The sequence below is a fragment of the Rousettus aegyptiacus genome, unplaced genomic scaffold, assembly GCF_014176215.1.
Source record: "Rousettus aegyptiacus isolate mRouAeg1 unplaced genomic scaffold, mRouAeg1.p scaffold_m13_p_16, whole genome shotgun sequence".
NCBI lineage: Eukaryota > Metazoa > Chordata > Mammalia > Chiroptera > Pteropodidae > Rousettus > Rousettus aegyptiacus.
The window spans coordinates 44,184,960-44,212,754 of NW_023416291.1; the positions used below are offsets into that span (position 1 = coordinate 44,184,960).

A 27,795-nucleotide genomic window follows, 5' to 3' on the forward strand; every position below is an offset into this window, starting at 1 on the left:
GATGCCCTAAGCTGTGCCCTCCTTGATCCTTCTCTGTCATTGTCATGATAGCAGGGGCTGAAAGAACAGAATTAGGGGCATGGGTAAAGAAGGGTGTTGTAGGAGGGGAAAGGATCATGAAAAGAAAATCGCCGTGCGGCCTTTTTTTACATCTGTTCTCTTTCGGCCGTGCCCTTCGTCAGGTGTTATCCTGCTTAGTACAGATCGCCTCAGTCAGAAGATCCCTGTTTAACAATGCAGAGCGAGCCAAGTTTCTCTCCCATCTCGTCGATGGTGTTAAACGAATACTGGAAAATCCGCAGGTAAGATTTGAGGACTTGTTTTTATTTGTACATATACATCTATATGAGATATATATATAATCACGTGTGTGCCTGTCTGATATGAATCAGAAGGAAATCCATCTAGAAGCCACACGGCAGAAACCCCAGAAAAAACAGCTCATTCTGTTATTCTTCAGAAGATTTAAGTGAATCTGTATTTGTAGAAAATTCTCGAGAATGTTTGCCCAAAAGAGGAGCTTGCATCCTCAGGAATGCAATAGTGGGAAGGATCACTTTGTACAGAAAAATAAAGATAGAGCCATGGTCATTTTTCTCCAAGAAACTAAGAGTTTGAATTTGTTTTTTCTTTTTGTTTTTGTTTCCATTTTTTTGAATGTACACTGTTTACCTAAGTGTAAAGGGCTGCTTTTAGGTCAGTAGGAGAGATTTCTCATTTTTCATTCCGTAAACTTGATTGCCCTTTTTGTCTTTTTCAGTCTCAAAGATTCAGCAACGCCTACCTTTTTTTTTAAAGTTAGCTTCACTACACGAGGAAATGGAAACTTAGTTCACTTTAAAATATACTCAGCTCTGTTCCTCTTTTAAAAATTCATTTATTCAACAGATTTTATGAAACACCTACCATGTGCCAGGGACACGGTAGTGAACAAAACAAAGTCTGCCCCCCTGTGCTAGTAGAGGAAGATATAGATGAGGAAACAGTTAAATATGCTGGTATAATATACAGACAAATCAAAAGCGTGATGAGTGTATGATGTATAAACATAATAGAGAAATAGATACGTTTATGGCAATGATGATATAAATATGTAAAACATTTGCATAACTTTGCCAACTTAGTTGTGCCTAAGAAATCTGATAGGTGTAAAAAAGAAAATTTCATTACCTTTCCTTTAATTGATGGAAAGCACAAGACCAGTTACATCGTGAGGTCATGCCCCTTTTCTGCCATCTGTCAGCTTTGGAGCCTGAGTCATGTATTGTGACTCTCGATTGAAGCTAATAATCCCATCTCACGGAATGATTATTATGAACAGACAAGATGTTAGGTGTGACCATCTTTTTCAAAAAACTATTTTTAAACATTATACAGACGTGTGATTCTGAATGATGATCTGCCTCTCAGAAGTGAGAGTAGATCTTCCCCCCCAAGCCATCCCAGACGTCACTCAGAGGTACAGTCAATCACATCTTACATTTTATTTTCCTCCCGTGTTGTCACCAGAGTTTATCAGACCCAAACAATTACCATGAGTTTTGCAGACTCCTGGCCCGACTGAAGAGTAACTATCAACTGGGAGAATTAGTAAAGGTGGAAAACTACCCTGAGGTCATCCGATTGATAGCCAACTTCACAGTGACCAGTCTACAGGTTTGTCCTTGATTGCTTGGCTCTTTCCTCCTAAACACTAAGACCTCTTCTCTTGCTCATTGGTTTTAACCTTACAAGAATATTTCTTTTCTTTTTTTTTTTTTTTTTTTTTTGACAAGGGCGAATATAAGTACATACAGGGTAACCCTGCAGAGTGGTTTCCATTGTAGCCCACTTGTGTGTAGTACAGAAGTGCAAGGAGTATTGTGAGAGGAACACGTGGGAAGCGCAAGGGTATTTATATTCGAGGCAGAGAAAATCCCCTGAGAATCACCCCCCAAAAAGGCAAGATTGGAACAGAATGGTAGACAGGGAGTAAAGAGTTAATACCCTCCCTTTCTTAGTCATGTAATTTAGGGCTGTGGTTCTCAAATTTTATGGCTTACATCAAAATCATCTTGAGAGCTTGATGAAAAAGACAGGTGCTTGGGTCTCACCCCCATAAATTCCAGTTCACTGGGTCCAGGGTGGAGCCCTGGCGTCTCTCTCTCTCTAAAAAGTTCTCTAGGTGATGCTCATGCACACTGTTTGAGAACCACTTACACAAGGTTTTCCTTCTGGGAAGGCTTACTCATCAAGCATAGAACAGTTCTTTTCATTAGGTGCTTAATCTGTAAAATACTAATAAACACATTAGGCCAGTCGCCATACACAGAACAAAGCCCATAAAAATTGATCATCTTTTTTGGGGGGAGGGGGGAGGGAAGGCTCTTTATCCTTTGTGTCGAGTGACATGGGACTAGTATATTGCATACAAAAATGAGAAATATGCGTCCTGCTCTTTTGGTTTTCCCTAGCACTGGGAATTTGCCCCAAATAGTGTGCACTATCTCCTGAGCCTGTGGCAGCGGCTGGCTGCCTCTGTGCCGTACGTGAAAGCCACAGAGCCCCACATGCTGGAGACTTACACTCCTGAGGTCACCAAAGCCTACATCACGTCCCGTTTGGAATCCGTGCATATCATATTAAGGTAAGGACGCTGGGACAGCCTCCGTCGTTCACCCGCCCGTAGCCTGGTGTCAGACTTGCCAGAGATCAGACACCCCGTTGGCGAAAGAGTCTTCCTGGAGCTAATACTGTGAATTATCATTTTTTACACAACAGCAGAATAGCATAGTCTTTCTCTTTAACGTCCTGTTTGCATCCCCGTCTTACCATACCACCATCAGTAGCAATATCTTTAAATAACAAAGCACGTCAGTATAATGTTTGTCCTTGCCACTGACTTTCTTTAAACAACCAACATTTATAGGCTGTAGAATTGTACTGCGTAAGTTACAGGTGCTTAATGTGAACTCCTAAGTATAAAGTAGATGAATAAGATTACACAATCCAGAGCTTACTAGAAGCTGTGAGAATTCTAGGCAGCTGATCGCTGATTGCATCACATTAACACGTGGTTTCTGTCTACCATGGTTATTAACTGGACCAGAAACCTATAGCTAAAGAAATGTCAAGACACTTTCAAAAATGACGTGTAAAGTAAAGTTTGTTTGTTCATTTGTTTGAGAGACCTTTCTCATTTGTGTTTTTTGGAGGGTGAGGGGCTTGACTTAAACAACAGACATTTATTTTCTCACAGTCGTGGAGGCTTTTAAGGCCAAGATCAAGGTGCAAACAAGGTTGGTTTCTAGTGTGGTGTTTCTCCTTGGCTTTCCGATGGCCACTTTCTCACTGTGTCCTCACATGGCCTTTCCCGTGAGTGCACGCAGAGATATATCTCTCTCGTTTTTTCTCCTTGTAAGGACACCAGTCCTATTGGATTAGGGCCCAGTCTCGAGACTTCATTGAATCTTTTTTTTAATTGAGATATAATTGACATATAACCTTATGTTAGTTTCAGATGTACAACTTAATGATTCAATATTTGTATATATTGCAAGGTAATCACCACAATAAATCTGGTTAACATCCATCACCATACATCGTTACAGATTTTTTTTTCTTGTATGAGAACTTGTAAGACTACTCTTGTATATATTTTTATTGCCTGTTTTTCAGGGGAATTTACTTGAACTCTGAAGGTCAGGGGTTTTTTTTTTTAAGTTGGATTCTTAATTTTCTCAGAGTCGAGTGCATTTAATTGTCATAAAAATTATAGTCTCAACTGTTTATGACTTGCATCATTTCAAAATCTGTACTCACGAAGCCCACTAGGAGGCATTGTTTTGTTAGCGGCACAGTGTCTGTTGCTGAGGATTCAGCTGGTTTCAGTGAGACTGTGTGGGGTGGGGAGTGGTCACGTGCATGGGCTCCGGGCCCAGGTAGTCAGCTAATAGCTGCGTACTCTTCAGCAGGGTTGTCATGGGGATTAAGTTACTGTGTCCCAGCCCAGCGTGTGGATCGTGGTAAACACACAGCTCTGAACTGCTGGTTGCGTAGGTGTTGGTGGGGGTGCCGTGGCTGCTGCTCGAGTGTCGTGCTGTGACGTGATAATAGAGAGCTTGTAATACGACAGGATTTTTAAACCGAGGAACCAGTAGGCAAGGCGAGACCTGGCCTAGATGCACAGTGCCTCACTGGCAGTTCTGAAATCCGAGGTAGGAAAACTAAATTTTTTTGTAAGTTTGGCACCAAAATGTATTTGGTGGCAAAACTTGACATGCGCTGGTATGAGACCATTTATAGTCTTTAAAAAAATTCTACTGCGTATGACTTCATAATATTTATACATTTCGCTATAGGAATATTATATTTGACATACCACAGAGCCCATTGAGGATTCATGTTACATGGCAAAAGCATCATATTGCCTCCCTAAATCTGAATATTTCTGAACTGCGAAACACATCTGATCACCGTGGCCTCACTCAAGAAATGGGATGCCTGTCTTTCCAAAGTTTAGTACAGTCGAGAATAAGCGAGAAGCTAAGAGCCCAGAGCGCCCAGGGGCGAGAAGCATAGGTATGACAGGATCTAGGCAGACAGATGTTAGGGACTGGAGATCCAAATTGAAAGATTAAACACCAAAGAGCAGACTGTTCCTAAGGAAGACTGATGCTAGGGTGAAGACATCTGCCTTCTAACTTTTTTGACATTCTTTCCTTGGTTAAAAATAGTGTTGGGATGTAGGCCTCTGCTCTCAGAAGTAGTGGCTAAATGAGGAAGAAAGCTAGCTGCTGCAGTGGTGAGATCAGTAGGCACGTTTTCAGAGAGGTGCCCTCTTTCTTCCCTTGGGAGCAGAGATGGACTGGAAGATCCTCTGGACGATGCAGGTCTGGTCCAGCAGCAGCTGGACCAGCTGTCTACCATTGGACGTTGTGAATACGAGAAGACGTGTGCGCTCCTCGTGCAGCTGTTCGACCAGTCGGCCCAGTCCTACCAGGAGCTGCTGCAGAGTGCCAGCGCGAGCCCGATGGACATCGCAGTGCAGGAAGGTAAGTGCACCCTGGACCAGGCCTGCAGCGAGGGGCGCTCAGCACCCTTCCCCTCATCGCCACCTCGTTCCCACCTTCCCTCCAAAGGGAGACTTCCATCATCAGTTACCTCCACATACACAAAATATTATTGGTTAAATGCCACAGAGGACTAGGAGGAGTAACTGAAATCCTATCTGCCATAGGCGTGTTTAACTTTAAGAAAGCACTACACTCTAAAAATAATGGCCTTGTCTGACAGGGGAACCTTGGTTAGCTAATGAATTTCCCCCTTGGCATCACAGAGAGGTAGCTATACTCCATAGGGAAAGTAGGACTTTATGGCTTCTCCGTAGTGAAGATTAAGGAAGCTCCTAGTAAGAAATGAACCTCACAGCGAGGGATTTCTTCATAAAATTATCACTGGAGGTGGCACTAATGGGTCTTCTTCCTGTCGCAGGAAGGCTGACGTGGCTGGTTTACATCATCGGTGCGGTGATAGGCGGCCGGGTCTCTTTCGCCAGCACCGACGAGCAGGATGCGATGGACGGCGAGCTGGTGTGTCGGTAAGCGCCCCCACAGGCTCCCCGTCTGCCGCCGCAGCCCTGCCGCCCCCATCGCCGCTGGGACCGCAGGAGCTCGACCCGCTTCTGCTAGCACTTCCCTCCCCGTTGATAGGACATGATCGCGTGAAGCCGATTGCCCGTGAAAATGAAGGACTGTTACGGGTCCAACTTCAGACCTTTTATAAGTACAGTGAGAACTCCGCCTGCAGGCCTTACTAAAAAACAAAAAAACGGTCGCAGTACTTTAACAGGGAATTGATGGATACAGAATTGGAAAAACCAAAGTGTGGAGTAGCTTTTATTCCGATTAAGAGCAGCACCTCAGAGTTAAGGAAAGGTGGACTGCTTTTGCAGATCAGAGTAAGTCTAATAGGAAACCGTGGTTCTTCAAATGTCCCCCAAAGACAGAATTATAGTTTCAGCAGCCTTTCAGATCTCTTGACCACACACACTTTTCCACCTACAGGATTTCAAGTTTTTTGTATCTGGGTGATTCTCATGTTATTAAAAACCTATAAATGCACATTCAGTGATTTCTAAAAATATTTACCTAACATACAAATAAAAAGGTGGGATTTTTTTTTTTTTAATGACCTGCAGCAGTTCTCAGACCTTTTCATCAGGACTATTTACTCTCTTAAAAGTATTGAGGATCTCAGAGAGCCTGTTTAATGTGAGATACAGTGCTTATTGTATTAGAAAGTAAAACATTTATTAATTCGTCTTAAAATAACAGTAAGCCCCATTACATGTCAATATAAATGATATTTTTTTAAATAACTATTTCCAAAAAAAATGAGAAAAATGGGTTTGTTTTAATGTCTGGGGTAGTAGAAGTCAGCTGGGCTCTCGCACCTGCTGCTCCATTCTGTCTGTCGTGCTGGCACATGTCTCATAGCCTCTGGAAAACCCCGCTGCGCCCTCATGTGAGAATGCAAGTGACAGGGTAAATGATGTTTTAGTTTTTTTGTGAAAAAATGGTTTTGTGGCCTTTCAGAGACCTGCTACCCTTAAGAGTTCTAAACTTTCCCATGCCCTCCTGAGAAACGAACATATTTTAATATGATGCCTTGGAATTTATGGGTCCCCCGACATTTCAGTCCACAGTCCTTATTCTGAAAAACCCCGTTTGTCTCTTTCCACCCCCATTTTGTTTAGTTCATCAGATGCCTGTCTGCCCTCATGTGCCTTAATCCTGACAAAAGTTTCCGCAGCATGTTACACTGGCATTTTTCGAAGAGTCGAGCGAAGCTTTACTGAGGATGACGTCTCGTACCTCTCTGACTCCACAGCCTGGTGTGATGCTGTGTGTGTCAGGATATCCGTTGAGCTTGGACAGTGTCTTGTACACCAGCCCTCAACCTGAGCGTTGCAGCACAGCTGCTGAGTCTGATTCACTGACGATACGTCACAAATAGTTTGTTACCTCTTGTCACAATATCACAATGTCAGATGGCTCAGTCGTTAGTCACAACGTTATTCTCGTTCGTCCAGCACTCACTCCCTTGCATGCCAGTGTTTCCGTTTGGAGGGGTGGGTGCAGGGGAAGAGGGGGAAGTCGGCGGGTAGCACATCCGCCCTTGCTCCCTGGAAGCGCCCCCAGCCGTGAACGTCGTCCTCCGTGCGTCTCCGCTCCTTTCATGGCTCTGCGAGAAGATCGAGAATCACTGGCTTAGTTTAGGCGCCTTCATTTTACAGATGAGGAGCTGGGATTCCGAAAGTAAATTGCTTTTACTCAGGGTTTCACAGAAATATCAAGGACGACCATTTTTATCGTGTCTGTATTTTTTCCACTCTTTCTAAGCAAATTACAAGTTCTTCAGCATACAGTTTCATTGAATGGAAGTTTCAAACACCTAACTAGTCATTCGTATTCATTCCTCAGCTGTGGTTCCTGTGGGGCAGAACGGGAGAATTTTGTTTTCTCCACAGAGCTTAGAGCCTGCAGAGGATGCCTTTCAGATAGGAGGGGAGGGAGAAGAGACATGGGTGACTGTTTCTAGCGCGGCCGGGATATCCTGCTGTTGAGAGAATCATTGCTCTTCTCCCTCTAGGGTGCTCCAGCTGATGAACCTAACAGATTCTCGCTTGGCTCAGGCAGGCAACGAGAAGCTAGAGCTGGCCATGCTGAGCTTTTTTGAGCAGTTTCGTAAGATCTACATTGGGGACCAGGTGCAAAAATCCTCTAAGGTAACAGACTCCGTCGGCTCCATCGGTTCTCCCTCCTGCTTGTGGAATTGCTGATTGAGGGAAATGCCTGGTGACAGTCACATGCAGCCTCCAGGTTTACGTATCAGGACCTTAGTCTGTAGAATCTGGGGAGACTCCTCGGAGAATCGGGTCCACGTCTGTAGTATGCCATGTATTTAACAAACGGCCAGTCAGGACATCGGTTGGTGTCCTCAGAATTGGCACTCCTCAGTCTCTGTACCCGAAGTGATGTTCAGAACAGCAGAGGTTTTGGCAGCCTTTTTGTAAATTCCGGGTTGGAGGGCACTGGTTAGATGGGTCGGCATCTCTCCACGGTTTAGCAACACTTAGAAACCGTTATCCATTTTCTTCCTGCATCTTACCCCCAAATGAGGACAAAAACAGTACCAGGATGTGATTTTTCTAATCTGTATTTTCTGGTTACTTTCTCTTCCCTTAACACAACGCCAGCTGTACCGCCGACTCTCAGAAGTTCTGGGCTTAAATGACGAGACCATGGTCCTGAGTGTCTTCATTGGAAAAATGTAAGTGTTCTGGCTTGCCATCAGCAAGAGTCCCTTGCAATCCTGTTGCAACTGTAAAATGTGATCTTGGCATTTTGCTGCCAGTGCCTTGGTATTCCAGCATTGATCGTTTGCGTCAGAAAATTGTGCATTTGAGTGTGTGACAAGCTGTGCTTAGAGATATGGCCCGGCCCCAGAGCATTCCAGGCTTCTACAGGCAAGGATTTAATTCTGTTCACGTGAAATCTCATCCATAGCCTCTGGAGTCATGGGTGAAATCCTGTCATGGCATTAGTGAAATGGCCCTTCCACCCCAGTGATTGGTGCTCAGCCTGTCACCCAGTCAGTCACCCTGCCGCCAGGGTGCCCAGAGTGGGCATTCGCTTTCCACGGCTTCCCTCTGGGTGTGCCTCCCAGGAGGAGAGCCCCGCTTTCAAACAGGCTTACTCCTTTCAAGTAGCATCACGCTCTTCGAGAGTCTTTAATCTCCAAAATGTAGTGCTATTGTTTGACCTGTCTTCAAAGTTGGAGCTCCTAATTGGCCCTTTTTTCTGTTGTTGTTTTTTTTTTTAAGTTGTGCCCCTTTATTTACATTTTTCCCTTTTTAGGAGTTCAATTTATCAAAGCGCACACTAGGAGCCAAATTACCCAGGGCTGTGTGCAAAGTGACATTTTGCCTCCTTCCAGCCATCTCAATCCTAAACACTCATATCCGTGAGCTGGTTAATAATTTAATATAAAAAAGCAAAGGGGGTCTAAAGGACTCTGCCAGCCAAGAACCCAGAAGCAAGGGCTACTAGAATTCTGCAGCTGACAGTGGATGGTGCAGGTGCAGAATTGCATACGTCTGCATGTTATCACTGCCGCAGAAATCTCTTACCCTTGCTGCAGAAATCAGCCCTGGAGTGCCCCAGAATTCCAAGGGCCTGGGTATGGGCCAGTGTAGCTTTGGAACCAAGTAGTGAAGATTATCTGAAGGCTAATTTTTCTAGTCAACCAAATGTAAGTACGGAGATTTTATACCCATTTTTTGTGGTTGTGATGTCTGTGAATTGGTGATGCAGATGTGTGGTGATTCTTGATGGATGCTTTTCTTCTCCTGACCCTCGAGGAAACCAGGCAAATCAAAAGTGTCTTCTCCTTTTTTTTTTTTTTTGTCCTCCAGCATCACCAACCTGAAGTACTGGGGCCGCTGCGAGCCAATCACCTCCAAGACGCTACAGCTTCTCAACGACCTCTCCATTGGATATCCTTTCCTAAGCCAGCTTCTGTGCCCGACAGGGGCTGCGACGTGCCTCCCACCATCCTAGAAATCATGGCCGCCTGCTGTTTCCCCTTTAATTTAGCTTATATGTACTTAAGTATCTTCCCTTCTCCTAGGAGCCAAAGGCAGTGCCCACACAGAATTCAGGAATAATGCCACGCCCCAAAAATGGGCCAACCCACAAGCTAATAGCTTACTACAGGTTTATCCCTGGTTATCTCTAAGATCCAGAAACACCCACTAGGTCTGTCCGATATGTACACACTTTTTGTAGCCAAGATTTTAGCATCCTCGGTGGTGGCAAAATCCATCTTGATTAACTGTTGGCCTGTTGGCAACAGCAACCTAATTACAAACTTTGCAATGAAAGTGGCTCTATACTTCCTCTTGGCTTGGACTAGATCTGCTCTAAAGTTTGAATTATTCTAAGACAGCCTTTCACAACTAGTGGTTTGTAAGAGAAGTAAACCCTAAAAATATTTAAGTGACTTTTCTCAATTCTCCCAAAGACTGTACATAGCTAGTACTATTCTAAATGCACAGGCGAGAAAGTTAATTCCACACACAGTGGATGCCTTAGGCGGGGCTTTAGGGCTTAGTTTTCTCTTAGAAGTCCTGTTGAGAAAAGTTACTCTAGGATAGTCATCGTTCTTGGAGGAAACAGCTGGGTTTTTATCTGTTTTCTTACAGATAGGCGTTTGGTCTGGATAGTCTTGCATGGATCAGTTAAATACTGCTTAGAAGAGAACACAGTTTTTCCTTTTCGGCAGTGTTCATTCTCAGGTGGTTAAGAAAAGTAAGATTACCTGGGTATGGAATTCATAGTGAAGAAGCTATACCTTATCCCAGAAGGTTTCGTGCTGCGTTAAAGATTCCTGGCTTGCATCGCGCTTTCCTTGACCACTTCCCTTTGCCTTCACGTACAGTAGTGTAAGGAAACTAGTGAAGCTTAGTGCGGTACAGTTCATGCTGAACAATCACACGGTGAGTGGTTTTAGCAGCTCTTCGTGCTCCTCCTGTCTAGCCGCCCTCCCACACACTTTCTCAGCACGCAAAGGTTAAGTCGAGGTCCATGGTCCCCTGACTCTCCCATCACACTGCCAGGTTACACTGCCTGTCATCAGAGCTGCTCCTAAGGGACCCAGAGGGTCCGAGTTATGATGAAGTCGCCTACTCATTCATACTAAGATCAATTAGTTATACGTAACAATAACAATAATCCAAAAAAATTTTTTTAGATATCCCTTATACCCTTTAAGAATGATGATGTAGCCATTAGCTTGAAAGGGCTTAGAAATTCTAAAATTACTGGCTTGCATTCTGCCTCTAACCCATATTTTTATCGTTTTAACGTGTGTTCTTTTTTTCTATAGAGCGAGCACTTTTCATTTTTGGGTATTAACAATCAGTCCAACCTGACAGACATGCGGTGTCGTACGACCTTCTACACAGCACTTGGGCGTCTCCTCATGGTGGATTTAGGTACTGCATCAAGTCCTAGAGGCTCATGAAGTAACCTGGTGCTGTTCTAGATTTTTACTTGAGGACAGAAAATTAGATGTGGGGGAGGTCTTTTCTGTTGTTTCAACAGTAACAAAACTATCTAAAATAACAGTCTGACTTCACCAAGAACAGGTCACACTATCGTGGTCCCTGTAACTGGAAGAGAATTAAATATGTGCCTAAAGTTTTCAGCTAATGTGCCTTGGTTTTGAAAATCTGTTCATACTTCTCATCTGTAAAATAAGAGAATTTGGCATTGAGTTTCCTAAATGCGTCTTGCTGGCCACATAACCCCTCCACCCTACAGAGGTGCGGCCCACCTGAGACGGTCAGCACGGCTTCTGGTCTCCCAGTTCAGTGAGCCGGAGGGCGTAGCTCCGTGTGGCTCTGGTTGCGATATTAGCAGTTCGGAGTGAACTAATAAATGAAGCAGAATGGCTTCATCATAATTTTGAGCTATTTAAATTTAATCCTACTAAAATGACTTTATAAAACCCAGGTTTACGAAAGATTACTGGAAAAGTATGAATAAAGCCTCCACACACACCCGATTCAAGTTCACGTCTCGTCTAGTTTGCATGTAGCAGACTCAGTCCTTTCTCAGCTGACTGTAGTTCTCACCTAAGGAAAAATAAATGCATAACATAGTACCTTATATACATATAAATTGCTAATATTTTAGCTCGGTATCGAAAAAATTTGAACATCTTCAGAGGAGATGTTATCTAGTTTAAAAATTGTTTCTGTAGATTTTATTTTGAAATTTCTAATACCCGTTTGGGTGATAAGGAGCCCTTTGAGTTACCCTTGGATCTGCTCACCTTTCCATGCACACACAACTTTGAACGTGGTATATTGGGGTCACACCCTGGTTGTTTCCCTTACAGGAGAGGATGAAGATCAGTATGAACAATTCATGCTGCCACTCACAGCAGCGTTTGAGGCTGTAGCCCAGATGTTTAGCACGAATAGCTTCAATGAGCAAGAGGCGAAGGTGAGTCCTTCACCCACTGATTGGTCAGCTTCTGGGTGAGGGCAGGTCCTGGTGGAGCCTGGCTTAGCCAGCAGTGCAGAAAATGGTGCTTGCCCAGAAACTTTCCGCTGCTTTAGCCTTTTCTGTGATCCCATAGACTTTTGGGCTTTTGAAATAGAAGAGCTAGTATAGATTTGTAAACTCTGCTTTTATGATCAAGTGCGTTCTTAAGCAGCCCCTAGAATTTTTTTTGTCCGAATTTCCAAATGTATTAACAAAGTTGTTTTCAGTTTTCGCATTGCTCTTTTAATCTCCGTTGTATCTTTATTTTATGTCCTTATTAGGGTCGCCTCTCTTTTTTCTAGATGTCTTCCCAGAGATTTCTCAGTTTTACTAGTCTTTGCAAATGGAAAAAAAAATTTTTTTACTTTGTTTTAACCCTGTTTTATCTATATTTTCTATTTTGTTAGTCTCTGCTCTTAATCTTTATTTTCGATATATTTTCCTTGGGGTTATTCTGTTGTTCTAACTTAACTTTTCAGCCCTTCTTTCTTGATGTAATCATTTAAAACGATAAATGTCCCTTTAGGTATATTATTCCCGAAGTTGGATTTTTTTAATTCTGGTTAAAAAAAAAAAAAAAGTTACCATCTTAACCATATTTAAGTGTTCAGTTCAGTAGCATTAAGTATATTCACATTGTGGTGAAACAGGTTTCCAGAATCCATAAGTTTTGATATGTAACATTTTTATTATCATTCAACTCTTTGTATTTTCTAATTTTCATTTAGATTTCTTCTTTGACACATGAGTCATTTGCAAGAGCTTATGCATTTCCATATATATGGAATTTTAAAGTTACCTTTAGTTATTGATTTCTGACTCTCAGAATTGTCATTTTTAGATTTTTGCTTTCCTCATCTTTTTACTTCATGCATACTTGCTTTCCTTACCTCTAGCTCTCTGTCCCAAAACCAGAAGACACTATGCTGTTAATATTTATAGGACATTTTTGCAGTGTTAATAATGACACAGCCTGAATTCTTAGAGCCACCAAATAGTTGGGGATAGCGCCCCTCCAAAATGCAAGGTTGTATCCGACACTAAAATTCTTTTTCATCTTTAGAAAGAAAGCCTCTTAGTTTTCTGTCTCCAAGTCAGCAGGGAACTCAGAACTATTTACTTAAAGCAGGCTGTTAGCGGAAATGTGGTCATTTTTGACAAATGAGTCAGGATCCCAAATGTGATATCTCCTTGAGCCCACTAGTGATTATTAGCTTTTGAGAGCAGTCTTATACTATTCAGAGCCCACGAGTAAAAGTTCTGCTGAGAAAGAGAGCATTGGATTTGGAGTCCTGGTGCTGTTGGTGCTAACCCTGGCCCTCCCGCCACCCAGCAGCGTGACCGTAGGCACATTCCGTGCCCTCTCCTGGCTTCAGTCTCTTTTTCTGTACGAGCATAGCGCAGACTGCATAACCCCGAGATCGAGCACATCCATCTGATTTCCAGGCACCGTGTGGTCTCCATCGCCTTCCTCCGGCAGGGTCCACCTCTGAGGCCCGGCGGTGCCGCCGCCGCCTTCCTGTCGTTAGGCATCTTGCTGGACCTTCAGCATATGTGGCTCTTCTGCCTCTTCTTGTATGGACTTTTTTTTTTCTTGTTTTTCTACCTCTTAAAAAGGTTTTTTCTTTTTCACTTTTTACATATGACTCCTCACATTAATATCTTAAAACTTTATCAGCCTCTCTTTTTTCTGAGATGAGCCATTTGGAAACTAACTTTCCAAATGAAAAGATGTCGTTCTAGTATGGAAGAGATCAATTCCGAATATTTGGAAAGGAGCATTTGTTGAACAATGGGAGGAAGAGTTTTATTACACATATGTGAAGTCCCCACCGGGTGGTTATAGGTTTGCTTTTTCTCCTATTTTAACATACTTTTGCCTTCTACTACAGCGAACTCTAGTTGGCCTAGTAAGAGACCTGAGAGGAATAGCTTTCGCCTTCAATGCCAAGACCAGCTTCATGATGCTGTTTGAATGGATGTATCCTAACACGGGTCACAGCAAGCCTTAACCGAAGTGTGAATGGGTGATGGAGTCATCAGGAAGGAGGGGTTGGGCGGCAGGGAGAAATGAGGCTTCAGAGGAGATGAAGGGTTACCCAGAATGCCCGCCACGTGTCTTATAAGCTGCCGTTCCGTGGTGGTCTGAGGACACAGTGCTGTCTGCTCTGGTCATTAAGATCAGAAACGAACGCGGTGGTTTCCCAGCTTCTCTTTGTGTCCCAGGCGTAAACGCCTGTGGAACCGTTTGTGTTGCACACACATTTTGCTACATTTGGAAAATAGAGGCATTTCCACCCACTAAAAAAAAAGACAGCTTTACTAGGAATGAGAAAGTCTGTCCTTCCTGGCTTTATGACCCTGAACAGATCATTTCGAATCCGAGTGCTCGTTTCTCCAGTCGTCATATGACAAATAGCTGCTTCGCTGTCGTCCCATAGAAGTGATAAGAGGATAAATAACAACATGAGATACGTTGTGCTCTGCAGAAAGAAGGCGTTATGTAAATTATAACGTATTATAAGACGCCTGTTAGAAGTCAAAGGACACACAATCACTTTAGCGCCTTCTGGTAGAAAGACTCTACCATCAGCAAGCAAGAGACAGGAAATTAGAAAACTGTAATTTGACAGTTTGTGCCTGGCCAGTGCTGAGAAGTTATTTTAAATTCTGTACCTCTGTGGATTTAGAATTCGTCCTTAGCTTTTCATTTACAGATACCCATCCTACATGCCAATTCTCCAGCGGGCAATTGAGCTATGGTACCATGATCCAGCCTGTACCACACCTGTGCTCAAGCTGATGGCTGAATTAGTTCATAATAGGTAAGCAGGAGGATGATTTCCAGAGGGCATAATTGCCCTTTTATCTGAGACAGCCCTAAGAGAATTTGCTTTATCTAGTGTTTTAGGTAGATTGCGGAAGATAGATAATAAGGTTCACTGCTATCAAAATTTGAAAAACTCTAAAAGTTTGTTTTTGTTTATTTGAAAGAAAAGTGTCCGAGCTATACAAAGCCAAAGCTGCTTACAGGAAATAAGTCACTTTAAAAAGAGTCTCAAGCTACACATTCTTAAGAGGAGTGAATTTGGCAACCAAGATTCTGATTTCCATGCCCACACATGTAAAAGTCATCATTTGGTAATGATGCCATGTCCTTCAGATTTCATAGAGACAATTGAAAGGATACAATACGCAGTAGAATACCCTTTATTAAGCAGGGTGTTTGTTAGGCAAATTACAGCAAGATCAGTAAAGATTTACTTAAAAAGAAAACAGTTTCCAAAATATCAAATTTTAGATTTGCCCAACAATTTAGGGATGGAGAAAAAGAAAACTAATTTAGGATGTAGAAGTCCAGCACTTTGACTTCATTAGAATTTCAAGTACGTGTATCTGCCTCTCGCGGCACTCCTGAGAGAGTGATTTTGAAAACTACCTCAGTGAGGGAGTAGGTAACGTTCAAAGAGTCTGTTGTCTCCCATGAGGCTTATAGTCAAGAGTTACTCGTTTATGAAATAGATGTCTGAGAGCCTCTCCTAAGAAACAGGCAGTTTCTCAGCTATTGTTCTAGACAAACCTCTGCCCTCTTAGATGTTACATTCTGGGGAGACGACAGACAGTAAAACAAGTGTGGACAATCACTTCAGACTGTGGTAAGGGCTGCGAAAAAAGTAAGGCAGTCGAGAGGGGAATTGAAGGAGGAGAGGGTCAGAGACAGCCTCCCAGAATGTGATATTTAAGCTGGGACACGAATGGCAGGAGCGAGTCTGGTGGCCCTGCAGAGAGAAGGGGAAAGAGCATTCGAAACAGGAAACAGTTGCAAAAGTCCTGATATGGGATGAGCTTGCTGGGACTTGAGAAAGAAAAATGCCACTGGCGGGAGCGTGGTGAGAGGGGCGGCCGTGGCAGGCAGAGTCAGCAGGTGGGCAGAGGCCCGAGGGACCGGACATGGCGCTGCAGCAGCGGAGGGCGGGCGCTCACTCTCACCATGCTGGGAAGCGGCCGAAGTGTTCTAGGCAAGGTGTTAACGTGGTCTCATTTACGTTACTAAAAGGTATCGTTTTAGGACATGGTTCCATGGTGTGGCAGTCTAGCACTCTGCTTTACATGCAGAAGTCCTGGGTTTACATCCCAGTGGAGCCGCAATCCATGGTCTACGGCCATGCCACCCTGAACAAGCCCAGTGTCTGATCTCGGAAGCTAAGCAGGGTCGGGCCTGGTTAGTACTTGGATGAGAGACCCCCTAGGAAGACCAGGTGCTGTAGGCATAAGTAATAATAAATAATTTAAAAATATATATGTCCTTTTGGCTACTACATGAAGAATGGGACTGTGAGGGGGAAGAGTAGACCACAGAGGAAGTAGGTGGATTCAGGGCATATCACAGAGCTAGATCTGGATGGAATCAGCGTGGAGAGGGAAGGAAAGAGGAATCGAGGACTCTTGGGTGCGAGGCCTCACAACTAGAGCTCGTTAAAAGGTACAGCTAACCAAAGAAGAGGTGCCCTGGTCTAGAGAAATCAGGAACTCAAAACGCAGGTGGTTTAAAACGTCCCCCATCCCTGCCCGATGTGTGTGGCCGCCCCGGCCCTCGGCGGCGTCTCTTCTGGTACGGTGGTATCCCTCCCTCCGTCGCCACTGAAGCTGTAAAGGTCAATGCACGTTAATGTCTGACGGCTACACATCAGCACGACCAAGAAGTGATGGTGATAGAAGCTCTGCTTTCGTCAAATAAAATGGAAAATTTTAGGATAGTTTTATTTGCTGCCTCCTTTTTTGTTTCCTTTAAATAGTTTCAATTCGAGCAGCAGAACTTGAATCTTAACATGTTGGGTCTTCAAGATAAAAGCTGTGTCACTATTTCTATATTTTCGATTAACCTGGTTATTTCACATTAGGACAAGTACTCTGCACGTTAGTGCCAAAAGAATCACCCAAGGTACCCAGATGAGAGCCTGAAGTACCGCGGTCTCAGCAGCGGACCTCTGACTTCTCTCCTTCTGTGTTTTCTGCTCAGATCCCAGCGGCTCCAGTTTGATGTCTCTTCCCCCAATGGCATCTTACTCTTCAGAGAAACCAGCAAGATGATAACAATGTATGGTAAGTGCTTTAGGGGAACGTGCCCCTCGAAGTGAATTCTCGGTCTGTCGCTGCACTCTACGCAGTGTGGGCTTCATGCAGGAGCCAGGACGGCACTGGCACCGAGGACCTTTGGAGGAGGAGGGTTGAACTGGCATATAAACTGGCACTTACAGCGTGGTTGAATGTATTTATCACATGTCTACTCAGGCAATCGCATCCTGACACTAGGAGAGGTCCCAAAGGACCAGGTCTATGCACTGAAGCTCAAGGGCATCTCCATCTGCTTCTCTATGCTGAAGGCTGCTCTCAGTGGGAGTTACGTCAACTTTGGAGTCTTCCGTCTCTATGGAGACGATGCCCTGGACAATGCTCTCCAGACCTTCATCAAGCTGCTCCTCTCCATTCCCCACAGCGACCTCCTGGTAAGCCTTGAGCTTCACCGACAGGCTCTGAGGCCATGATTGAATGTTTCCCTGGAAAACTATAAGCTAGCTCCAACTGAGTCTTATTTAAGACCTCGCTCACTTCGTGCTGGATGGACAGTGCCGAAGCTGACTTTCGCCCTCTTCCCCCGCAGGACTACCCCAAGCTCAGCCAGTCTTACTACTCGCTGCTGGAAGTCCTCACCCAGGACCACATGAACTTTATCGCGAGCCTGGAACCTCACGTCATCATGTACATTCTCTCTTCCATATCCGAAGGACTCACTGCCCTTGGTAAGCACCTGGGTTTGTTGGTTGGTTTTTACCACGTAACTAAACAGAAAGGGAGACTCCTGGCCCAGTATCTGAAAGGATACTGCTTTGAGGAGCTGGTCCTACCAACAGAGTGTATAATCATGGGTACATTCTCATCCAGCAAATACTGACCCCGCCTAAGGACCAGGCACGTGCTAGGCACTGAGGATACAGCGATTAATAACACACAGTCCTGTCCATTAGGGGCTTTCTCTCTGGTGGATGAAACAGACGTGTAAACAGACAACTGCCTGTTTACTTACCCAGTACAGTTGGGGGGTATGACGAGCTCTTAGGAAGCACCCCTAAACTGGTTTTGAGGAGAGGTAGGGTCAAGGAAGGCTGGCCGAGAGCTGGCATCAACGCGTAAACATAAAAGCTGAACAGGCCTTACCAGGTTAGTGGGGGAGGCTCCTCAGTGTCAGGAACAGCAAGTTCTAGCACCTAGAGGCAAGAAAGAACTGGAAATCCAGATGGCTGCACAGAAGGGGAATGAAGCTGGACAGAGAGGTAGGCAGACCTGGAGATCAGGGGGCCCTTCAGTCATGCCTGCTCGTTTGGGTTCTATCCTGAGGCAGTGGAAGCTGTGGAAGAGGTTTCTAGCTCCATAAGTGTTTCATCCTTCTCCAGCTGGTTCCTGTCAACCATTTTGTCCCCAGGCTGCCTTCCAGAATCTTAGTAGGTGTGTATGTGTTCAGAGAATAAAATACATCTGTACATTAGGCTAAGCAAAACATAAAATAGGAAGATTAAGTAAACTGCAAAGTATTCATGATACATTGCAAACGCATAGAACAACGTGGGTTGTCCACTGTGGTGAGTTCCCCACCATCTGCATTTATAAATCTCCAGCTGGATGCACAGCCAGGTCGGGGGCAGCCCAGCCAGGCTGGCAGACCCTGCTTTGGAAAACTCTTTTATAGCTTGAAATTGGATGACTTCTGCACAAATAGAGACAGAATGGTTTATTCTCTTGAGGGCTGGTTCATCCATCAGTCTTCTGGCCTGAGCCTCACCTGGTCAGAGCTCTGTCCACAGGCTGCGTTGTAACGTCACCTTTGTGAGATGCGTTGAGTCTGCAGCCCCACTGCCATACGCCGAGGTGCTTCAGAGAGAAAGAATACAGTAACCCACTCTAACAAACTGTAGATGTTGACAGGCCATACCAAGCTGGGCTTAGTAACATCTCCCACCTTAGACTTCTTGAATTCTAGTCACAGCCCTTCCAGTTACTAGCAGTGTGATCTTGAGGCAAGTCAGACAACCTGTCCAAAATTTGTTTTACTCATTTGTAAAATGGAACACCTGTCTCCTGGAGTTTTCAAGAGGATAAATTAGGTATGATATCTATATTGTCCTTAGCACAAAAGAAGTACTTGCTATATGTGAACTGTTATTTTTTGTGAAGCAGACATGCACAGCACATTGAGTCAATAATTTCGATAGTATTTATTTGCATTATCCCCACACAGTCGCTTTCAGACTTAGACTTTGACTTATGATGAAGGTGAGAGGTTAACAGGAAGCATCCTGAGCAGTGGCTCACCTGGCCACAGCTCCCAGTCCGACTGGCTGTGGGACCTGAGCCAAGGGCGGCCCGCGTTTGCCCGGCTCACCAGCAGCAGCTCAGTCTCCCTGCTTCGTCCCACCCTCGCCCTCTTGCTTCCAGACACCATGGTATGTACAGGCTGCTGCTCCTGCCTGGACCACATCGTGACATACCTCTTCAAGCAGCTGTCACGTAGCACCAAGAAGAGGACGACACCCCTGAACCAGGAGAGTGACCGCTTTCTGCATATCATGCAGCAGCATCCAGAGATGATCCAGCAGGTAAGGAGCGTGAGTGCTGGGAGGCAGTGCGGGCTGTCCCACGGCGGAGGAGCCGCTCCAGGAAAGAGGGGGAGCCGAGCAAATAATAAGTCTGACTAGCACCTCACCATATTAATATGCTGCCCGCATGAAATTTGTATCTTAAAATTGCAATAGATTTTGAATGTGCTGAGTAATCATTAGATGTAGGAAATCTGAAAAATCAGATTCTGAATGATCGTGTCACACCAGCCCCGGTGCTTTGGGCCTATCCCATGAGCGTTATCCCCCTTCCATGACAATGACTTTCCTCCCCCACGGCTGTAAATGGAGCATGAGTTGGCAGTATTCAGCCGTAAAGCCTGTATTCGCACTTGCAAAATAGGAACAAAAATGCAGGACAAAGGGAAATAACCAGGGATCAAACCACGTGCTTGCCGTCATTTCATTTGCATGCGTTACCTTTTCAAAAATAAGATGTGCAGAAATATACTAGATAAAAATAGATAAGGAAATGGAATCAATGGAATCTAAGGAAGGGTGAAATAATTTACATTCCCATCACGTCCTCAAAATGCTATAAAGCTAGGTCCTCTGGGAAAAGTGCAAGGTGATTCTGCACCGTAATCATTGGCTTGACCCATCCCATTCCCCACAAATCTGGGTGAACTGGGGAAGTGTGAATTATCAAACCAATTTAAAGAATAGGAAAAGAAATGTCTTAGAAAAAAAACTTACCTTGTAATAGAAAATTAAAATGAAGCTGCATAAAATATTTGTCTAGTTTACCCTAGACACAAAAGGCCCTTCACCCCAGTAAACTCCTCTCTTGGGAATCTAGAATTCTCTCTTGGGTGGCCACACACTAGGTCACTGCCCCCGATTCTCCATTTCCAGATGCTGTCAACGGTGCTGAACATCATCATCTTCGAAGACTGTAGGAACCAGTGGTCTATGTCCCGTCCGCTACTGGGCTTGATACTACTTAATGAAAAGGTGAGAGAGCCCAGCTCCCTGGTGGCCAGAGCCAGAAGCAGGGCTAGGCGTGCATTTTTCAAGGCACTAGAAACGCCCCATGATGGGGAAAGAGAGGGAACACGCACCATTTTTCTAAACGCATCTTATTCACACTTTAACACGTCATCACTTAGCTGTTAGAAGTCAGCACAGGTGGCAGTGCAGAGGAAAAGGATGAGGACGTGTCACCAGGGGAGAACGCACCTGGAGACCAGAGCGCCTGCGACCCAGGTTCGAGTCCAGCGCTGCCGTAAAAAACATGTCCGTCTAGAGATTCCTATAAAAGAATCTGGATCAGGTGGTCATGGCAGTGTTTACAAAATTTAAATTTTTGACATTTAAGTAAGATAAAAATACATTACCCTACAAGTACTTGCTTGAATTTAAAAAAAAAAAGAAAAGGCCTTCTAATTTTAGTAATATTCCATTTTTTTCTTGGAGAAGAATGCTCCTTCAACCCTACAGATAGATGATCGAAGGCTAATCCGGAGGGTGAATCCGCCTTTCCCCTTTCCCATCTTCTCTCCTGACCCTGTCTCTCTCCTGGCCCCACAGTATTTTTCTGACCTAAGGAACAGTATCGTGAACAGCCAGCCACCGGAGAAGCAGCAGGCTATGCATCTGTGTTTCGAAAACCTGATGGAAGGCATAGAGCGAAATCTTCTCACAAAGAACAGAGACAGGTGAGTGTAGACGGCCCTGCGAAGAAAGGCTAGGCAGTTGATTTCCAGATCATTGAAACAGGAGATTCCTCGTCTCTTAGAGACCATGTAAGCTGTGCTGTCCAATAGAAAAGTAAGCCACAGAAGTAATTTTCAACTTTTGAGTAGCCACGCTAAGAAAGTAAAAAGAAACAGACAAAATTCATTTTCATATATTTTATTTAACATATTAGATCCAAAATACCATGCCAATGTGTAGTTAATATTTAAAATTAAGAATTAACATTTTTGTTATTATGGTTAAGTCTTCAAGATCCTATGTATTTTATACTCATCAATTCAGATACTGAATTTTTATCAGAAATAATTTTCTATTTAAATTTCATAAAATTTACAGCTGACAAAGTAGACTCCCCATACCGAAGTTGTTCCGAACATACTTTAGAAGTTCTTCAATAACTGAACTGAATGTCACATTTTCTAAATTACTTTATTAATTTTAATTAATTTAAAATTTGGCAGTGTATAATTAATTAAGGTGCAATTAGGGAACTGCATTTTAAATTCCATGTAGTTTGATTTAGCTCCTAAATTGCACTGGGCACAGTTCAAGTGCTCGATACCACATACCACACCAGAGGGCACAGCTCTGTACTGCCAGTCTCCGGGCATCCAGAAATGGGAGCACTTCATCCTCTTCCTTTGTGTGGATTACTTCCTGCCTCTGTCCGTGAGATCCCTTCTGTGCTGCCGTGAACCCAAGGTGGCCCTTAGACCTCCAGATGTGACCAGATCTCGAGGCCCACCACAGAGTTGTCAAGTAGAAAGGGGCACAAAACTAGCCAGACTGTCCCTGAAAGTCTTAAGACTGACATTTACTGACCTTGTAACCGGAACCCATCAATCGATGCATTCTGTCTCTCAGCAGCCACTTGTCTGCTCGAAACATTTTAGGCAAAGACCTTTCCCTTCTGCCACACTCCCCCAACTTACATGCATCCTCTCTTAGGTTCACCCAGAACCTGTCAGCATTCCGTCGAGAAGTCAACGACTCGATGAAGAACTCCACGTACGGCGTGAATAGCAACGACATGATGAGCTGACACCTCCTTGGAAGCTACCTGTACAGAGCAGCGTCCCTTCGGTCTGGCCTAGAGGGGCGAACAATTACAAGGGAGAGGGCCTGGCTGACCCTGGCGCCCTTCTCCAGGGGTGTGGAGAAAATGGCAAGAGTCAACTAGCTGTTTCCCCAGGGAATAGGGGTGTGCGTGCACTCACTAGGGGGCAGGGCGCTGCTGGTTCTCGGGGGATGGGGTGGGAAGGGTGGTGGGAGATAGAGACACAAATCCGTGAGACTCCAGCCCCCTCTCCTGGGGCCACCCAAAGGGGGAGAACCCCCAGCGTCCTGCCACAACCTGCCTTGTATAAACATGTACATTTTTTCATAACATTTTGAACAAGGTTTATATTGACTCAAGTTTAAAAACAAAGTGTGACTGAAAAATTTTTACAGAGTCTAGTGCACCAATGCTGATGTGAGGGGTTGTGTATGCAAGTGAGGAAGAAATGTGTATTCTGGTGGCCTGAAGCTTTACTGGACGAGGATGTGTGAACGTGCAGAGATATATTTAGTGACACAGTGTAGAGAGGCAAAAAAAAAAAAAGTAAAAATTCCAAATGTATATTTTTTCTTATTGCCCTTTCCTTGCCCCCAAAATTATCACTTCCTGTTACTGTACTACCCTTGTTATTAGGAACTCTAAGCCATGCGGGGCGCCGTCCCTCCCCTTCGACCGTAGATGCTGCCCAAGGTCCCTCGGCCCCTTACGGTGACAGACAACTCCAGCCAGAAGTGTGTGTTTGGTGTTCTTAGCTTCACCCTTTTTCCCACGTTGCTCACCCTCATCCTCAGACAGATGCCTCTTGCTTCTAAAAGTCAGATGTACCTCTGTGACTTGGGGTTCTTGGTCTCTGTAACGGCAGAGACGAGAGAAGGGGTCGAGCCAGTTGCTCTCCTGTGGAGTGATTTGGACGAGTCCAGCAGAGGCCCAGCTGTGTGTGGCCAATAACTTTTAGTCTTCCCCAGCCCTTGAGGCAGTGCGTGTGGATGTGTGCGTGTGGATATTTATATATGTACCCTGCACTCATGAATGTATGAACTGGAGGAAGTTACTACAGCGGAGGGGTTCTTAATAACAAGGTCTGCCTAGCATGAAGTATTTAACATTCTCCCACCCCCTTAAAAATATACATTTTTATAAAATGAAAACCATAATAAATGTTTTGAATATTTAAAAAAAAAATAACCTACAGAGGAAAATTAATGGAGAAAGCTATTTGCCTTGTACTTTTTCCACAATTGTTGCTGCTAGTTGTACGCATCTCTAGTTCAGCTCTTGCCCATGGGACACTCATCAATTAGGTTTTGTTTTTATTTCTCTCCTCTACCCCCAGAAACAAGCCTGTTAATTTTTTCTTCCTTCTCCTCTGGCGACTGTGTGGTGAATCCTTTCTTGCGCGATCAGGTTGCGGATAGACTTGTAAGGGTGTTTGCTGCATACAGTGTAAGCATTGTGACCGCCAATAAACGTCAATGGTTTCTACTGACCCGGTTTCAGCAGTCGAGTCTAGTGTGTCTGCAAGGACATGTCTCATTCGAAACACATGAAGGTATCTGACACGTGCATTCTTAAAAGCCAGTGGGTGACAGGGACCCCTCAACTTTGCAAAATTATCTTGTTTCTCATTGGACTCAGTCTGATTCACTTTCTTTTAAAAGTATGATTGGTTAGTTAATACATATACACGCAGCCTTTAGTAATCTGCAGTAAAGACTGTATGTACATTTGTCATAATATTTGGGACAAACTTTATATTGGCTCAAGCTTTAAAAACAAAAAGTGACTGAAAAATGTTACAGAGTCTGGTGCACCAATACCGATGTGAGGGGCTGTGTACGTAAGGAAACTGTGCATATTTACACATACATGCTGCTGTCCACAGCTACAAAAGAGAAGCCACTCGACCTCTTGACTAGCTTCCAGGTGATAACACGGCAGCCAGCAGCGAAGTATTAATGGCACAAAGCCCAGTTTTGTTGATGTTCTGACATCTCCTCTAAGGCGGGTTAGACCCTGACACATTCATGGGTAAAATACTAGCTTCTAAAACATTTTGCAGACCTCATGGGCCTTAATTATCAAATGAAGAGCACTACCGTTAACGGACCACTTCTTATCCCCATACTACGTAGTACCCAGGTATGAGGGAGCATAATTGCCGGAAAGACTGATAAGTATTAGGATACAGACAGGAATTGTACCGTGATAGAATGAATAACAGGCTCTAAGAGGGCTGATCTTGTCCACCTTGTCTAGATGTACTGGTACCTTTGCTCTCTGTCTTCTGGGTACCTTCTGGGTCCTAAATTCTTTCAAAGGGCAAAAAAATTGTATCCTGACGGCTGGAGGGCACATGGGAGTGATTCACCTTAGCCAAGTCTTCCTCTAAGCCTAACAAACAAAATGGGCGGGCTTCATTAATATACAAAACACTCCAGCCGCGTTACCCATCACACTCCTCAGAGGTGCCTGAAGACCACCCCACTGTCCCAGCTATCCCAACACGCTGACTGACCAGCAAACCGGAGCCTGCCCTTTCCACAAAAGCTATTTCACAAGCAGGAACCCCACCCCCACCCACCCGAGGTGGTGGTCTCCTAAGCGCAGCCCAGGCTTGACAAAGCGCCTTGTTAAAGTTTCCAACAACAAATTTTTTAAACAGTGGAGCCATTTCTTCTTTGACAAATGGGGGCACCCCAAAAAGTAGCCTTTTTTTATGGTCAGAGATCAGGTTCAGATGATTCAACCTAATGTGAAAGCCAGTTACCTTGAAGCTAGTTTATCCAAGAAATTATGTGGGTTTGTTCTATTAAAACAGGAAATTCTTAGTTTCTAGGCTATCCTGGGCACCATGGTCACCTCATCAAGTCCTTCAGACAGTGCTCCCTGACACAAATTGTACCTTTTAATGACAAAATACCTAAAATCTTTACTGCAGATTATTATAGTATGTATGTATTTGTTTTGTTGGCTCTACCCAAATAAGGCAGCGGTCCCCAACCTTTTTGGCACCAGGGACCGGTGCACCTAGGGGAATCTCATGTGTGATGACCTGAGGTGGAGCTGAGGCGGTGATGCTAGTGCTGGGGAGCGGCTGCAAATACAGATGAAGCTTCGCTCACTCACCCACTGCTCACCTCCTGCTGTGTGGCCCGGCTCTTACCAGGAATTAGGAACCCCTGAAATAAGGGTTATCTACTCCCACTAAAGTAAGTCAAAGGGAGAGGAGAGTTAGTCCATGGTCAGATATGAGTGACAACGTCCTAAAAAATAATAGTTTTATATTCTGCAAACATGAGCTCATTCTTAAGAACTATTTTTTTCTCCCCAAGTGGAAAAATGTCCTAACTGTATGAAATGTCAGCAAAGTGCAGAAACAGATCATCTTGCAAAATAATTTGTGGTTGCTGGGAACATAAATTGAATCAAGAATGCCAAAACACCTCTCTGTCCTATTTGCCACCAGCCAATTCTCCCCTTCACCCAAGATTTTTGGCTAAATCTTTAAACCTATGTTGCCATCTAATAGTGCCCAAATGGCGAAGCAAAAAAGGAAAGCATAGATAAGCCAGCAAAAATAAATCCGATGACAAGGCCTTGAAAAATATAAATTTTTATCACTATTTAAAAGGGTAAAAATGTATTCACCAACCATGATACGACTGCCAGTTAGGTGCTAAATAATGTCTAAGGGGATTCTTGGCCTCTGTAGCTTATTTTTGAGCTTATTACACCTAGCTTGGGCTGCTTAGATACCCTGGAATTCACTGGTCGGCCACTTTGGTGTATTTCAGGAGCGGTGGGTCAACTAAAGAAATCAGCTGCCAGACAGTGGGACATTAGATGATCAGAATGTGGAGGACAGAATCAAGCTTGTAATATTCTCCCCCTTCTTCAGAAAACCCTTATGGTTTCAGGACAGGCTGGCTGCTGCTGTCTGTTCATTCGTTAAGTACCTGGCATCCACTACAGGCCAAATGTTTTTTGGCAATAAGTAACAAAAGAAAAACAAAACAAACAAAAAAAAATCATTTGCAAGACAGATTCATTGCTATTGTGTTAAGATCCCTCACCAGTATAATCTTACTCCAAAACAGTAAACAGTACTTAACAAGCACCATATACAATTATATTTTAAATTCTGCTTGATAACCATGAAAACAAACATGGTAGACTTCAGCATATCATCTGTATGGCCCAAACCATCCATTTTTAGGTTGCAAAGGAATAGTGACAAATGGGGAATCTCAATCCCTGCTAGCCAATAAAATGTCTGGATTCAAGGTCTGGAGGACACCCAAACTCAGAATAAGAACTGATTAACTGGACAACAGAGCTGGCCTTATGTAAAGCTCAGAGAGGCCACTGTACAGAGTCTGATAGTAAAAGCGCAGGCAAATGTAAAAGCAGTATCATCTCAAAGTCAGAAAACCCAAGCCAGGTGCCCTCTGCCCTTAAAGACTGGATGATTATACTGTGCAATAAAGGTAAAGCATCCTCTATTTAGGAATATAGCAGGAAATTATTTATCAGAGAACCAATTCCCCAGCTTGCAGTCTGAGACTCGTCAAAAAGCAAATCCAGTTATAAACTACCAAGCAAGCTACAAAGGCTGCAGCGGAACCCTTCCATTCAACTAGACAGGCGCCACCGCCATCTCTGCCTCCACATCCTTCCTCGTGCCTTTTCCCAGTCTGCAAAACCATCTCTTCTCGGTCTAGACTTCAGTGCCTTTTGCCCACTTACCCTTTTCAAGACCCAGGGTGGAGCCCCACTCCCTCTGAAGTCTACCCCCTACTGACCCGTCCCTCGGTCTTCCTGCCTACTCTATTTGAGGTAGTCCGTACCCCACTCTCCCCCCGTCTCAGCAACCAAAACGTGCTCCTTACAAGCTGGGGCCTGACGAAGAAGAGAAGCAATGAAAAGTATATGCATCTGGGGCAAGGGTAGAGTGTGCAGAGATGGTTGCTGAAGGTGAAGAGTGGTTGGACCTAATCTGGGTGAAGGCCCTGCAGAGAGCGCCCCAGCAGCCTGGATTGGGCAGCTTAAATTCACAACGTGGCCATAGCCCTCTACCGAAAGGAAAAGAGGAAACATCCCATCCCAACCCCTCAACCCCACGCAGGAAGGAGGGAAGGTGGCCACCCCTGCCCCAGCACGGCTTTCCGGCCAGCCGTGGCGCCCCGGAAGTAGTTCCGCGCCGTCCTGCAGGCCCTGCCCCGGGCGCGTCCTGACCGCGCGTCGCGTGCCCCGCCTCCGCCTCCCTGCG

The 27,795-nt window shown here is 44.5% G+C and overlaps 1 protein-coding gene and 1 pseudogene across 4 annotated transcripts in view; both read left to right on the forward strand.

The window, feature by feature from the left end:
* Window positions 1-24,012, forward strand: part of XPO7 (exportin 7) — a 78,086-nt gene extending 54,074 nt beyond the window's left edge. For all 4 annotated transcript variants that reach the window (XM_036233943.1, XM_016141644.2, XM_016141643.2 and 1 more), the window contains exons 9-28: window positions 183-302; window positions 1,510-1,656; window positions 2,454-2,626; window positions 4,840-5,033; window positions 5,473-5,578; window positions 7,633-7,768; window positions 8,240-8,313; window positions 9,458-9,538; window positions 10,477-10,540; window positions 10,930-11,038; window positions 11,947-12,053; window positions 13,988-14,076; window positions 14,813-14,920; window positions 17,116-17,198; window positions 17,388-17,602; window positions 17,758-17,896; window positions 19,587-19,747; window positions 20,624-20,722; window positions 21,299-21,426; window positions 22,415-24,012. In XM_036233943.1, coding sequence (XP_036089836.1) covers window positions 183-302; window positions 1,510-1,656; window positions 2,454-2,626; window positions 4,840-5,033; window positions 5,473-5,578; window positions 7,633-7,768; window positions 8,240-8,313; window positions 9,458-9,538; window positions 10,477-10,540; window positions 10,930-11,038; window positions 11,947-12,053; window positions 13,988-14,076; window positions 14,813-14,920; window positions 17,116-17,198; window positions 17,388-17,602; window positions 17,758-17,896; window positions 19,587-19,747; window positions 20,624-20,722; window positions 21,299-21,426; window positions 22,415-22,508 — 2,427 coding nt within the window. In that variant the 3' untranslated portion in view covers window positions 22,509-24,012. The remainder of the gene's footprint in view (window positions 1-182; window positions 303-1,509; window positions 1,657-2,453; window positions 2,627-4,839; window positions 5,034-5,472; window positions 5,579-7,632; window positions 7,769-8,239; window positions 8,314-9,457; window positions 9,539-10,476; window positions 10,541-10,929; window positions 11,039-11,946; window positions 12,054-13,987; window positions 14,077-14,812; window positions 14,921-17,115; window positions 17,199-17,387; window positions 17,603-17,757; window positions 17,897-19,586; window positions 19,748-20,623; window positions 20,723-21,298; window positions 21,427-22,414) is intronic.
* LOC118612729 lies at window positions 16,251-16,366 on the forward strand (annotated as a pseudogene).
* Window positions 24,013-27,795: the final 3,783 nt, after the last annotated feature.